The sequence below is a fragment of the Littorina saxatilis genome, linkage group LG12 (genome assembly GCF_037325665.1).
Source record: "Littorina saxatilis isolate snail1 linkage group LG12, US_GU_Lsax_2.0, whole genome shotgun sequence".
NCBI lineage: Eukaryota > Metazoa > Mollusca > Gastropoda > Littorinimorpha > Littorinidae > Littorina > Littorina saxatilis.
The window spans coordinates 57,292,430-57,305,428 of NC_090256.1; the positions used below are offsets into that span (position 1 = coordinate 57,292,430).

At 43.8% G+C, this 12,999-nt stretch overlaps 1 protein-coding gene across 1 annotated transcript; it reads left to right on the plus strand.

Moving 5' to 3' along the window:
• The first annotated feature begins 3,908 nt into the window (after positions 1-3,908).
• On the plus strand, positions 3,909-5,657 carry LOC138983144 (uncharacterized). The gene has a single exon (XM_070356553.1). It carries the CDS (start codon positions 3,909-3,911, stop codon positions 5,655-5,657), a length of 1,749 nt encoding a protein of 582 aa, XP_070212654.1.
• The last annotated feature ends 7,342 nt before the right edge of the window (positions 5,658-12,999 follow it).

Below are 12,999 nucleotides of genomic sequence, written 5' to 3' on the forward strand. Positions count from 1 at the left end.
ACGGCTTTTGGGGAAGAGCTCAAAACAACAACAGGTTATTTGCTTTTTGTCAGACGTCTTCTTCATTTGTGTTGCAATTTACTCTTTCAAAATGCGCCAGTGCTCCTGTCATCTCATTTCATTTACAATTTGTTGGCAAAGAAACGAGCCTCACAGTGGGTTCCGGACTTGATTACATGTTCCTTAGATCACATTTTCTTTTCAGCCCTGTCAACGACCTCATGAAACGGACCATCAATCAGTCAATCTCGCGCGCTCGGACAGGTCTCAACTCAATCATAATTTGCCAACACTCAACCAGTCAACCAACAATCTAATCAATCAGAAACTCAATCAATTTATTAAACAATCAAATTTGTAATTTTAAGTTTCTTGTTTGTTTGTTTCTTTGCATTTTCAATGTTTTCTTTTTGAGTACATATTCATATGGGTAGGGCAATGCTTCGTAATATTGTATAATTAGTGTTAACATCCATAACTTTTTTTCGTGACAGTTTGCCATTGTTTTTTTTTAGTTTTTTAGTGTCTCCATGTTTAGTTTTAGCAAGGTCACATTGTTCGACTTGGTGTCAGCTGAAAAACTCCAGACTTGAGAAATGAAGATCGTTCGTTTGTTGACAGCTAAGGCGTGATTTGAATTCAAGACAGCAACAACTAACAAGGTCGTCGCCCGCTGTGTGCTTGTTTACACTACGCAATGTGATGATCAGAGACCGCAAGCCCGTCTGGCCTAATCAAGGGTCTATCGAGCACGTGCCACAGCAGCGAAACAAGGAAAGAAAGAAAAAACAGGAAGAAAAAAATCAAATAAAAATCGCAATGTGTAAGACGCCACAGTTCCCGAATCCTCCATCGTCCTTTTATTTTAGGTGTTCATTGTGTCTTTTTTTCGCATTTTTTTTTGGGGGGGGGGGGGGGGGTGAGGGCATTCGGACGATACTTCCATTGATGGCCTGAAACCACGATACGGGAAGGTGAACTTTTGGCACTGTCTTCTTGTGTCAGTGATTATAGTGAGCCAAGCTGGACTTCTGAAGCTCCAGATGTACAGAACATGTGGACACTGTGCGCAGTGGTGCAGGCCTGTTTTTTGTACTGATTGAAATCTGAAAATAACGGAAGCAAAACTACTATTTACTGGTTTCTCTTTCCGTTGACACTTACCGAGGTCGAAGCCTCTCACAAATTAGTGGGATTAATTAAATCTGTCCATCCTCTTGTTAGCAAGGCATATGTCCAATCACGTCCGTCTCCAGGCACCCGCGCTCCTAACATCTTACCGTATTTTCCGGGTCATAAGGCGCGACTTTTTTCCTCGAGTTCGACCCCTGCGTCTTGTATAACGAAGCGCCTAATCCGTGTATGAAATACGAAAAAAATCAAAGAGACCGCTTGAGTACCAGTCAAACAACTTGTGATAATGCATGTTTCAGCTACTAGGTACTGCCCTGCCTTTGATCTGGCCGCACACACAGATTTCCACTCTGTTAAACTCGGTCACTGACCGGTCACTGGCCCCGATGCAGGAAGTGTTTCCTCTCTCAGATGACATGACGATTTTTTCTTTTTTTTAATCAAGAATTTTACGTCATTGGTCATTGTTTGCTTACATTCATTTCACTGAAGAAGGGCGTGGCCCGAAAGTCTTTGAAACTTGGTGTTTACTGTGTTTTTTTCTAATTAATCATTTGTTTGTTTGTTTGTTTATTTGTTGCTTAACGTCCAGCCGACTACGCAGAGCCATATCAGGACGAGGAAGGGGGGGATGAAGGGGGCCACTTGTCAAGCGATTCCTGTTTACAAATGCACTAACCCATTACTTGTGTCCCAGCAGGCTTTAGTAAAACTAAATTAATACCTACTGGAAGATTACCAGTTTCCAGTATGTTAAAATAGGCTTAACCTATCTACTGCTGGACTTACATCAGAACACTAACAGATTAAACTATACATGAATCACGAGACAAGCGGCAAGAGAAGAGATTTTTGGAAAAAATACAGGTGAATGAGCAAGAAGGCAGAAAAAAGAAAAGAATTCATGAAGAAAAAGAGAGCATGACAGGAAAGAGGAACCAAAAATCTACCTAACAGCAAACTAGAAAGCTCCTGCGGTTCCAAAAACAGGAGGGGCCTTTAATTTCATAACCGCAGTGCCCCACTGCGGGACTAATTAATCATATATTCCACTTCATGTGAGAACACAGTGTGCATTCTACATAGGATCCATCAAGTCATGGCTTATTTACCAACTGCAGCTCCTTCACCATGTCATTTTCGCCGCGAGGCCAACCGCCGTTAGATCTTCCAGCATTTGCATCCAGTCATGGATCTGACTTAGTGAGGGAGTTGAAAAGCCGTATCATTTCATCTCATGATAAACTTTCACGCTACACTAGTCATTAGTATTTTTTATCTCACTGTCTCCAGCAACATATCGTCCCGAAAGGCTTTCTTCTTCTGGGCTTCCACCATGGGGACCACATCGTGAAATTCGGTCATCGTTGCTAGAGACAGAACTATATATTATTTCATTATGTCGTGATTTTTATGCTTCCGATTGTCTCACTTTGTCTAATGTGATTGAACATTCTAAATGTTTACTTCGTCAACTCATTGATTGTATGTACTGCATTTGATTCGTTCCTTTTTGATGTCCATCGTCAAACACAACATGTTACGTCTACCTGTGCTAGAAGAAAGAATCAGAAACTTCGACATCTCGTAGATTTGCAAGTTTCGACAGTAACTACGACCAAGACTACTTTGCAAGATGAGCCTCATGTTGATGACCCTGTGTCTCGCACGGCGGAGACAACTGCCATTACTGTGGAGTCTGTTGATTCCACACACACTGATGAATTTGAGCCTATCGTTATGGAGACTGTTGACTCTGTGCCCATTGTTGGAGAAGCTGTTGACTATGTACCCATCGTTTGTGAAGCTGTTGACTCTGTGTCCATCGTTGGAGAGACTGTTGACTCTGTATCCATCTTTGGAGAGACTGTTGACTCTGTGCCCATCGTCGGAGAGACTTTTGACTCTGTGCCCATCGTTGGAGAACTTGTTGACTCTGTGCCCATCGTTGGAGAAGCTGTTGACTCTGTGTCTTTCGTTGGAGAGTCTGTGTCCGTCGTTGGAAAATCTGTTGGCTCTGTGCCCATCGTTGGAGAAGCTATTGACTCTGTGCCCATAGTTGGAGAAGCTGTTGACTCTGTGCCCGCCGTTGGAGAAACTGTTGACTCCGTGCTTATTGTTGGGCAAATTATTGACTCTGTGCCCATCGTTGGTGAGACTGTTGACTCTATACCTAGTGCTGTGGAGTCTGTGACCACGACAAGTGCTACGGGCCATGAACATGTTACTGTGGAGAAGCCAAAGAAAAAGAACCGTCATTTCAGAAAGAAGAAACCACTTTCTATGAATGTGGACCCAAACCAAGTGGTGAATTTGTCCAGCACTGTGCTCAGTGATGAGCAGAAGTACGCTTTGTCCTACCCCTACTTCTCATGATCAATTAACCCTTCTCGATGATATACAAGAAGGAGTGCGACGTTTGCGTCTGAAAGAATTTTTCTACAAGGAAGACGCGCCGACACAACTACCATCCAGACCTAAATTCTACAAGAAGAAAACGTGGACCCCCCCTACAGGGAGAGATAGAGGTCTAGACGCTTATAGTGATACTGTGACTTCTCTTGCTAATGGTCATATACCTGCTCCTGTTAAAAAGCACAACTTGAACAAACCTTGTCTCAAAGCACTCGCTGGACTACGTCAAATGGTCAAATCAAGGCAAATCCGTATCTCAAAGGCTGATAAAGGAGGAGCCACTGTGGTCCAGGACTGCACTATGTATGAAACGGAGGCTTTGAGACAACTGAACAACCCAGCACACTATACCAGGCTAGATGTTGACCCCACTCCCTCCATTGCCAAAACGTCCAACGACTTTGTGGAACAGCTTGCAGGCCAGAGCACTCATTGATGAAAACTGTTACCGTTGGGCTCTACTAGATCCTGAGACTACAAGAACCAGCGTCTTCTACCACTTACCCAAAGTCCACAAGGACAGGCAGAACCCACCTGGACGTCCCATCATATCTGGATGTGGAGGCCCCACAGAGAAAATGTCTAAATTGGTTGATCATTGGCTACAGCCTCTAGTGCGGGAGCTTCCTTCATACGTCAAGGACACGACACACTTTCTGCAGCTGGTTGAAAACTGGAAGACTAGTTATGGCCCCCTTCCTATTGACGCCCTGATAGTCACTGTCGACGTGGTGGGGCTCTACACAAATATACCGCACCAGGATGTAGGTACTTCCGTCGCTGACACACTGTCAACTGGTCAACATCTGGTCCCTGAAGCCCCTCCCAAGAACTTGCTCTTGAAAATTATTGACCACGTTCTTCATAACAACGTTTTTCAGTTTGACGGTCAGATTTTCAAGCAGATCTTCGGCACAGCTATGGGTACCCCCATGGCCCCCACTATCGCAAACATCTTCATGGGTTGGCTTGAGCGAGACATTTTGGCAAGGTGTCCCTGGGACATTGATCCAGCTATGTGGAAAAGATACATTGATGACATCATCACCATCTGGTTACATGGGAAAGAGGAGCTGGTGAAGTTCATAGAGTGGCTGAACGAGCAGCACCCTACGATCAAGTTCACATACTCATATGGGAGATCTAACGTCCCTTATCTTGATGTGAACTTATCTATCACTCCAGATGGCCTCCTCACTACAGATCTCCATGTCAAACCCACTGATGCGGCCATGATCCTCCCTTTCCACTCATGTCACCCTCGCCATTGTCCTCGCAGCATCCCGTACAGTCAATGCCTGCGACTGAGACGCATCTGCTCTGATGAGGAAACTTTCAGGAGCAGATGCACCGAGGTGAAAGGTAAACTCGAGAAGAGAGGATACCCTACAGGTCTCATCAACGCAGCTGTAGAGACAGTGGGAGCCAGGTCTAGGGACTCTGTCTTGCAGTACGTCAATAGTAACCAGCCCAAAGCAGACAGAGTCCCATTCGTCATCAGACATAACCCCAGCAACCCTCCCCTCGGGCGTTGGTTGAAAGGCTTCATGCCAGTGTTGCACACCAGTGCTAGAATGAAGAAAGCTGTACCAAACCCACCCATTGTAGGAGAGAGGAACTGCTACAATATCCGCAACCTCCTCATGCCCTCTGGCCTCCCACCTTCCCAGAATTTGACACCAGTGTCCAGCGCCGGGTGCCACTCCTGTCCGGGGTGTGTGTTGTGTGCCGGTCACCTGCGGGACACCACTACTTTCAGTAGTGTGGTTACTGGCCAGTCTTTCCACATCAGAGACTGCTTGTCGTGCACCTCCACTAATGTGGTGTACCTCATAGATTGTGAAAAGTGCCACGGCAAGCAATATGTGGGGGAGACTGGTCAGACTGTCCGTCGAAGGTTCTATGGCCACACATACACCATTCGGAAGGACGTGGACACCCTGGTGGCGAAACACTTCAGGTCCCCCGAGCATTCCCTGTCTGACATGAGGGTGACTGTAATTGAACAGGTCAAAGTCGATAACGTGGACATCCGGAGGCAGAGGGAGAGGTTCTGGCGGTATAAGTTGCGTACCAACTATCCTGAGGGCCTGAATGTGTTTGACTGAAATGTATAAGCCTACTCAGGATAGGTGTTGCGCGATTTGTATCGCTTGGGGCTTACCTGTGCCTTTGGAAGTCTACCTTTCCTTTTTTGGAAGTGCCTAAGGGATTGATGAAAATGCAGTTTGTTTCCTGCAAGTGTGTGTGTGTGTGTGTGTGTGTGTGTGTGTGTGTGTGTGTATGTGTTAGATAGAGAGAGATGGAAAGAGAGAGATAAATAGAGAGAGAGAGATAACGAAATAGAGAGAGAGAGAGAGAGAGAGAGAGAGAGAGAGAGAGAGAGATAGAGAGAGAGAGAGAGAGAGAACGAAACTTATGACGTTTGGCTGTGACGTTTTACATGACGATTTTTTCTTTTTGTTAATCAAGAATTTTACGTCATTGGTCATTGTTTGCTTACATTCATTTCACTGAAAGTCTTTGAAACTTGGTGTTTACTGTGTTTTTTTCTAATTAATCCTCTCTCAGATATGACAGGGGAACCACCTCTCATGGCAAAAACTGGGTCATTGACCCCTGGGAAGAAGATCGTGTCTTTTAACAAGGCCACCCAGCTATCACAATGCCTTTGATCTGGCCGCACACACAGAGCACACATATTTTCACTCAGTTAAAGTCGGTCACTGACCGGTCACTGACCCCGATGCAGGAAGTGTTTCCTCTCTCAGATATGACAGGGGAACCACCTCTCATGGCAAAAACTGGGTCATTTTGGTGCGCCCTATCGGCCCCCTGCGTCCAATGGGTGACTGGATTACAATTTTTTTTTAAAAAGAAGGGGGTGCGTCTTAGATAACGAAGCGCCTTGTCACCCGGAAAGTACGGTACATCAAATTTGTATTCTCTATCAGTTTTTCTGTTAAGAGTGAACGTTGTGGCACGAGCGAGCCTCTGCCTGAAGATGCCGGTAGAAGGGGCAGGGAGGTGATGCCGGGTCAGTGCTCTCTGCGCATACCCCTGAGGCTGGCCCTGGGCCAGTGTTCTTACCATCCTTGTAAACATTTTTGTTGTGTTTTCTTTTTGTTTTCATCCTTGTACGAGTAGTACACATATATCACCGAGCACTTTCTGGGTCCAGTGGCATTGTTCTGGCGAGTTGCTGGTTTGAAATATAAGCCGGTTGGCAAAAGTAAGCAGTTACACTGCTTTGCGTGGTATGGAATGAACTATTATGTATGATGAGCAGTACGCGATCCTATGTGTTCCTGCACCTCCACCTTCTCTCGCAGCTGCCCTACACATCCTTGTACACGGATGCTTCATCCTGTTTTAACATCCTCCGAACTCAGACAGAGTGCGGCTGCCTATATGGGTGGCTGAAATGGTCGTACACGAAATCTTCCCATTTCAGGGGATGACAGTGACCTTCTCAGTACCAAGTGCCCCCCCCCCCCCCCCCTCGTGTTAAGCGCGGGTACGCTCAACAAGAACAACAGCAACCCAGGCCATCGCAGGGCACAGCGATATGCTGATGAACAAACGTTTTGAGCATGTCTAAAAGTCAGGCATAAAAACAGATGAATACCCAAAAAGAGGGAAAAGCGGGGATGGGGTCGAAGCGCTCACACACGACGGCTATGTCTCCAGCACGAATTCAAGGCCCTATGTAGCCAAAAGGGATGTAGCATTTCTAGATTTTCACAACCTTAATGAAAACTACATGTGAGAATGTATGAGAGTCCCTGACACGGGAAAGACTTATAAACATAGCATTCAAATCCCCCCCAAAATACATTGGTTTTTAGATTTGTTTAAAGAGGAAATTAAAAACAAGTCGCGTAAAGCGAAATTACCACATTTAGTCAATCTGTCGAACTCACAAAATGAAATTCAACGCACTGCATTTTTTCACCAAAACAATACAGCTTCGTCAATACCCCGCGGCAAGGAAATCGCTAACACTTTCACGTGAAAAACGTACAGAAATTGACAAGCCTTGCGCTTAACCGGAAAGCGCGCTTTTTAACTCTCTAAACTTGCATAATTATCTATCACGCCGGGGGAAGTGTTACGGCAGAAAAATCGCCGTGTGTTACGACAGCATTCTGCAGTCCGGTTTGTTTGTTTGTTTGCTTAACGCCCAGCCGACCACGAAGGGCCTTATCAGGGCGGTGCTGCTTTGACATATAACGTGCGCCACACAAGACAGAAGTCGCAGCACAGGCTTCATGTCTCACCCAGTCACATTATTCTGACACCGGACCACAGGCGGAAGGTATCGTCCACTGGACTACTACTATCACAGAAAGTCGAGTCTTCTGTGTTCTTGGAGTCGCTTCCTGGGGAAAAATATTGTTCAAGACGGTTTGCCTCTTCCTACAGTCTGTGTAAGGTCAAATAAAAAACGCTGGCGCTGGACCCGAGTACTCTTCAGACTGGCTCGCTCCCCCAGTATGAAAGTTTTTGTCTTGTGCACGTGGATTTAAAAAAATAACAAGAAGAGCAAACGCTCGATCGAGTCACTTTCGCAGTTCTGAATATTATATGAGGCATCAGATGGACAGGAAGAAATTGCTATTCACAACACAATGAGTCACGTTCACATAAAATTTGAGCCCGGTCACTTTTATAGTTTCCGAGAAAAGCCCAACGTTAAGTTGTGTGTTGCCGAACAGAAAAGGCTAGTTATCTCCCTTGTTTTTCTGATAACGTTCGTAAAAGGCTACAGATGTAAATACTTTGATGTAAAGAATAATCCTACAAAGTTTCAATCACATCCGATGAACTTTGTCAAAGATATAAAATGTCTAATTTTTCCTTTGACGCTGACCTGTGACCTTGAAAAAGGTCAAAGGTCAACAAAACCATCGTTAAAGTGTAGAGGTCATTGGAGGTCACGACTAAACAAAATATGAGCCCGATCGCTTTGATAGTTTCCGAGAAAAGTCCAACGTTAAGGTGGTGTCTACGGACGGCCGGCCGGACGGCCGGCCGGACGGATGGCCGGCCGGCCGGCCGGACAGACTAACACTGACCGATTACATAGAGTCACATTTTCTCAAGTGACTCAAAAATAAAAAATTTATTTATTTTACACAATTAAGAAAATTATTAGAGTAAAATAAAACATTAAAACGTTCATAATAAACAATAGTAAACAAGAATTTAAAGAAAAAAAAAAAAAAAAAATAGAGCGCCCATGCCGGGAATCGAACCTGGATCCCTTGGATTTAAAAAAAAAAAAAAAAAAAAAATATTTATTTATTTTACACAATTAAAAAAATTATTACAGTAAAATAAAACATTAAAACATTCATAATAAACAATAGTAAACAAGAATTTATTATAAAAAAAAATAAATTAAAAAAAAAATAAATAGACAGCCCATGCCGGAAATCGAACCCGGATCACTTTAGCCATAGTCGGAAACGCTTTCCACCAAGCCACCAATTCTATCATTCGCCAGTGAACTCAAATGCCTATACTCCTCACGCACAGTGGTACACGCACGCAAAGCACGCACGCACGCAATAAGCCTGGTGTCGCTGTGGCTGGCTGGCTGGCGGATTAGCCGAACGGCTGTTCTATCCCACCGCGAATTGCGCCCGCCGTTAAGAGTGGATTTTGTGATTTATTTGGCATTTAGGTCCCAGGTAACATTATGAAGTTTTAATACGATCAATCGGACCTATTATCAAGTTAGTGTATCAACTTTTGAACGAACTGCGCCCAGTAGTTTCCCAGCAATAAGCTGTTAAGTCGAGACAGACACACACACAGACACACAATTAAAGTCTGCTGGACCCTCCTACTGCGTACTCGGGGATAAATACAGTTGAATGATTGTTTGAACTATATGCACCTTTAGTTTTCAGCTTCCGTTCGCTGCAGGTTGTTTTTAACCATCATTTGGACGAATCTTCGTTTGCGAGCCGCTAATATCCACTTGGCGGCTAATTATGCATCCGCACCGAATATGCATACCAGCGCTCATTGGTCTAAAACATATGTAAATATTTTGCAGCAAAGGGAAGCTACCCACGGGAGTTTTCACTTTCGGTATTAGTGAAGAACCGTTTGCCACTTCATTCAAAATGAGGAAAACGTTTCAGTCGACCAATGAAAATAATCATCGAATATCCTGTTATTAACCAATGAGCGCTGGTATGCATATTCGGTGTGGATGCATAATTAGCCGCCAAGTGGATATTAGCGGCTCGCAAACGAAGATTCGTCCAAATGATGGTTAAAAACAACCTGCAGCGAACGGAAGCTGAAAACTAAAGGTGCATATAGTTCAAACAATCATTCAACTGTATTTATTTGACCTTACACAGACTGTAGGAAGAGGCAAACCGCCTTGAACAATATTTTTCCCCAGGAAGCGACTCCAAGAACACAGAAGACTCGAAGGTGAGCGACGTACCTTGTAGTCTTTCTGTGATAGTAGTAGTCCAGTGGACGATACCTTCCGCCTGTGACCGGACCAACCAGTCCTAGCACTAACCCCATAATGCCAGACGCCAGGCGGAGCAGCCACTAGATTGCCAATTTTAAAGTCTTAGGTATGACCCGGCCGGGGTTCGAACCAACGACCTCCCGATCACGGGGCGGACGCCTTACCACTAGGCCAACCGTGCCGGTCTGCAGTCCGGTAGTCAACCAGGTTTCGAGAGCGAAAAGTGTGTAACTTCCAAACTAATAATTACTGCGGCGTAATTATCGAAGCCAGCAAAGTTTATTTGGTGTCAGCGGATTCATGATTGCATGATGATTAACATGTTATCGGTTTAATTTTTGAGGCTTCTGTTTTAGATTTGTGACAGCGTCGTATTTGTTGATATTGTTCGATTTGGGAATTTTTTTTTTTTAAATGGTGGAGATTACAAGAGGCTTAAAGCAACAAAGGTCATTTGATCAGGTAATGTGATGTATTATAACTGAAATGCATCAATAGCAGTGTCCCAATATGCAAGTGTGTTTCGTGTCATCGGCTGAGGAAAAGAGCATGTGTATTTTTTTGGTACGCGTCGCTGTGCTAGCAGTTACGGCCGCCAGAAGTGCACTGATTGAACATCCTAGGTGCCCTACGTAAAGAGCGAGCAATTTTCAAAGAATAAATTTTGCGGATTGTCTGATATCAAAATCGGACAGTGCGTTTTGGCGCTAGACCTAACTTTTAAAATCTAAATAATAAATTGACAGCTTGTTAAACAAACATTCTTAAATCACAAACGAATTCTTTTTTCATCAAGACAAGATCAGTACAATTCGAAGTTTTGACAGTTTGAAAAAAGAAAAGTCCGGAAGCAGGGTCACGCAAGGTCGTGGTTCTCGTAGCAGACGACGGTAATGCCTATCGCAAGTTCCTGTGAACAGTCAAAAGCCATCGCTAGAGTTCGTGTGAATCACAGCCGTTTGGTGCGTTTAGATTCAGAGGTAAGGGAGAGTTACTGGTTCCGTACCACTTAAGAAAAAACTCATCTGCGTCACAAGCACTGTCATCCCAGAGCACTGTTATTTGCACCTTGCATAGTGCCAATATGGTTCTACCATATAGTATGTTTTATATTACCAGATGGTACACACAATAGACACCACACAATGTTGTTCTTTTTCTTCGAAAGGTACGAATCAAGAGACTGGGTCTCCAATAAGTACCACCAGGTCACTGGATTCGTACCACCGGTACTATAACAATAACCCGCATGATCTGTTTTATTCAAATAAAAACAATACAACAAAACCGTTTCAGTCCAAAATTTGCAGCACACAGTATGGAAACACTTACGCAAAATCAGGCTATTCACTTTCAAATCACTGTTTTGACAGTCAAGTGTCTATTCATTGGAATCATCACAATACAGATGACCAAGAGTAGTACGATACACGTAAATGTATAGTCATATATTAAACGAAGCCATACACACGGTGAGGCTGAGACAGTTTGCTCTAAACTTAGCTGGATCGCAGGTCAGTCATTGAACTTTGTGACAAAACAAGATTGCATCTAGTCTTTGCGTATTCAGATACAGTGTCACGCAAAACAAAATTATGTAAAATAACATCAAAAAGCGTTGACATTGATTCTTTCTCACCTAGCCGCCGCATGGTGTTATCCGCCATTTTCAATTCAGCGAGTTAATTCATTTAGACTACCCTTTCGTGCTATGTAGTCATTGGCTCTGTATCATCATCCGTTTTCTGGGAAAACAAGTGGTACGATTCCCATAACCGGTACGGAACCAGTAATTCTCCCTTACATAATAACGTGCTATTGCAGATAAGCTTACAGCGAGCCGCATTGGAAATCACAAACTGACGACTACATTATCCCGTCGCGATATAACCTTGAATGGTTGAAAACGACGTTAAACACCAAATAAAGAAAGACTACATTATGAAACAAGTCGCGTAAGGCAAAATTACTACATTTAGTCAAGCTGTCGAACTCACGGAATGAAACTGAACGCACTGTATTTTTTTCACCAAGACAGTACAGCTTCGTCAATCCCCGCGAGAAGAAAATCGCTCACCTCCCACGTGCAAAACGCAGTGATATGCACACGCCAGAATAGCGCGGTAGCGTATTGTGCTAAGCAAGACTGGGTGGCCGAGTGGTAACGCACTTGCGCTCGGAATCGAGAGGTTGCGAGTTCGACCCTGGGTCAGGGCGTTAGCAATTTTCTCCTCCCTTTCCTAACCTAGGTGGTGAGTTCAAGTGCTAGTCTTTCGGATGAGACGAAAAACCGAGGTCCCTTCGTGTACACTACATTGGGGTGTGCACGTTAAAGATCCCACGATTGACAAAAGGGTCTTTTCTGGCAAAATTGTATAGGCATAGATAAAAAAAAAATGTCCACCAAAATACCCGTGTGACTTGGAATAATAGGCCGTGAAAAGTAGGATATGCGCCGAAATGGCTGCGATCTGCTGGTCGATGTGAATGCGTGATGTATTGTGTAAAAAATTCCATCTCACACGGCATAAATAGATCCCTGCGCCTTGAGTCCGAGTCTGGAGATACGCGCGCGATATAAGACTTCATATAAGCAGGAAAGCGCGCTTTTCTGTATTTGTGTTAACTTTCTGAGCTTGTTTTGAATACAACCTATCATATCTATATGTTTTTGGAATCAGGAAACGATAAAGAATAAGATGAAATCATTTTTGGATCGATTTCTTAAATTTTAATCGTAAGACTAATTAATCTATTTTCGTTAATTGAGATCATATTTTAAGAGTAAACATGACATATGTATATATTTTTAGATTCAGAATGTCATGAAGAATACGATGCAATCAATTTTAAATCTGTTTGCGAAAAATCGACTTTAATGACAACTTTAATGAGCAAACTCATTAATTAATTTGTAAGCCTCCAAGCTGAAATGCAATACCAAAGTC

Coding starts and splice junctions, on each gene's coding strand:
- LOC138983144 (XM_070356553.1), top strand. CDS start 3,909: ATGTTGACCCCACTCCCTCCATTGCCAAAACGTCCAACGACTTTGTGG.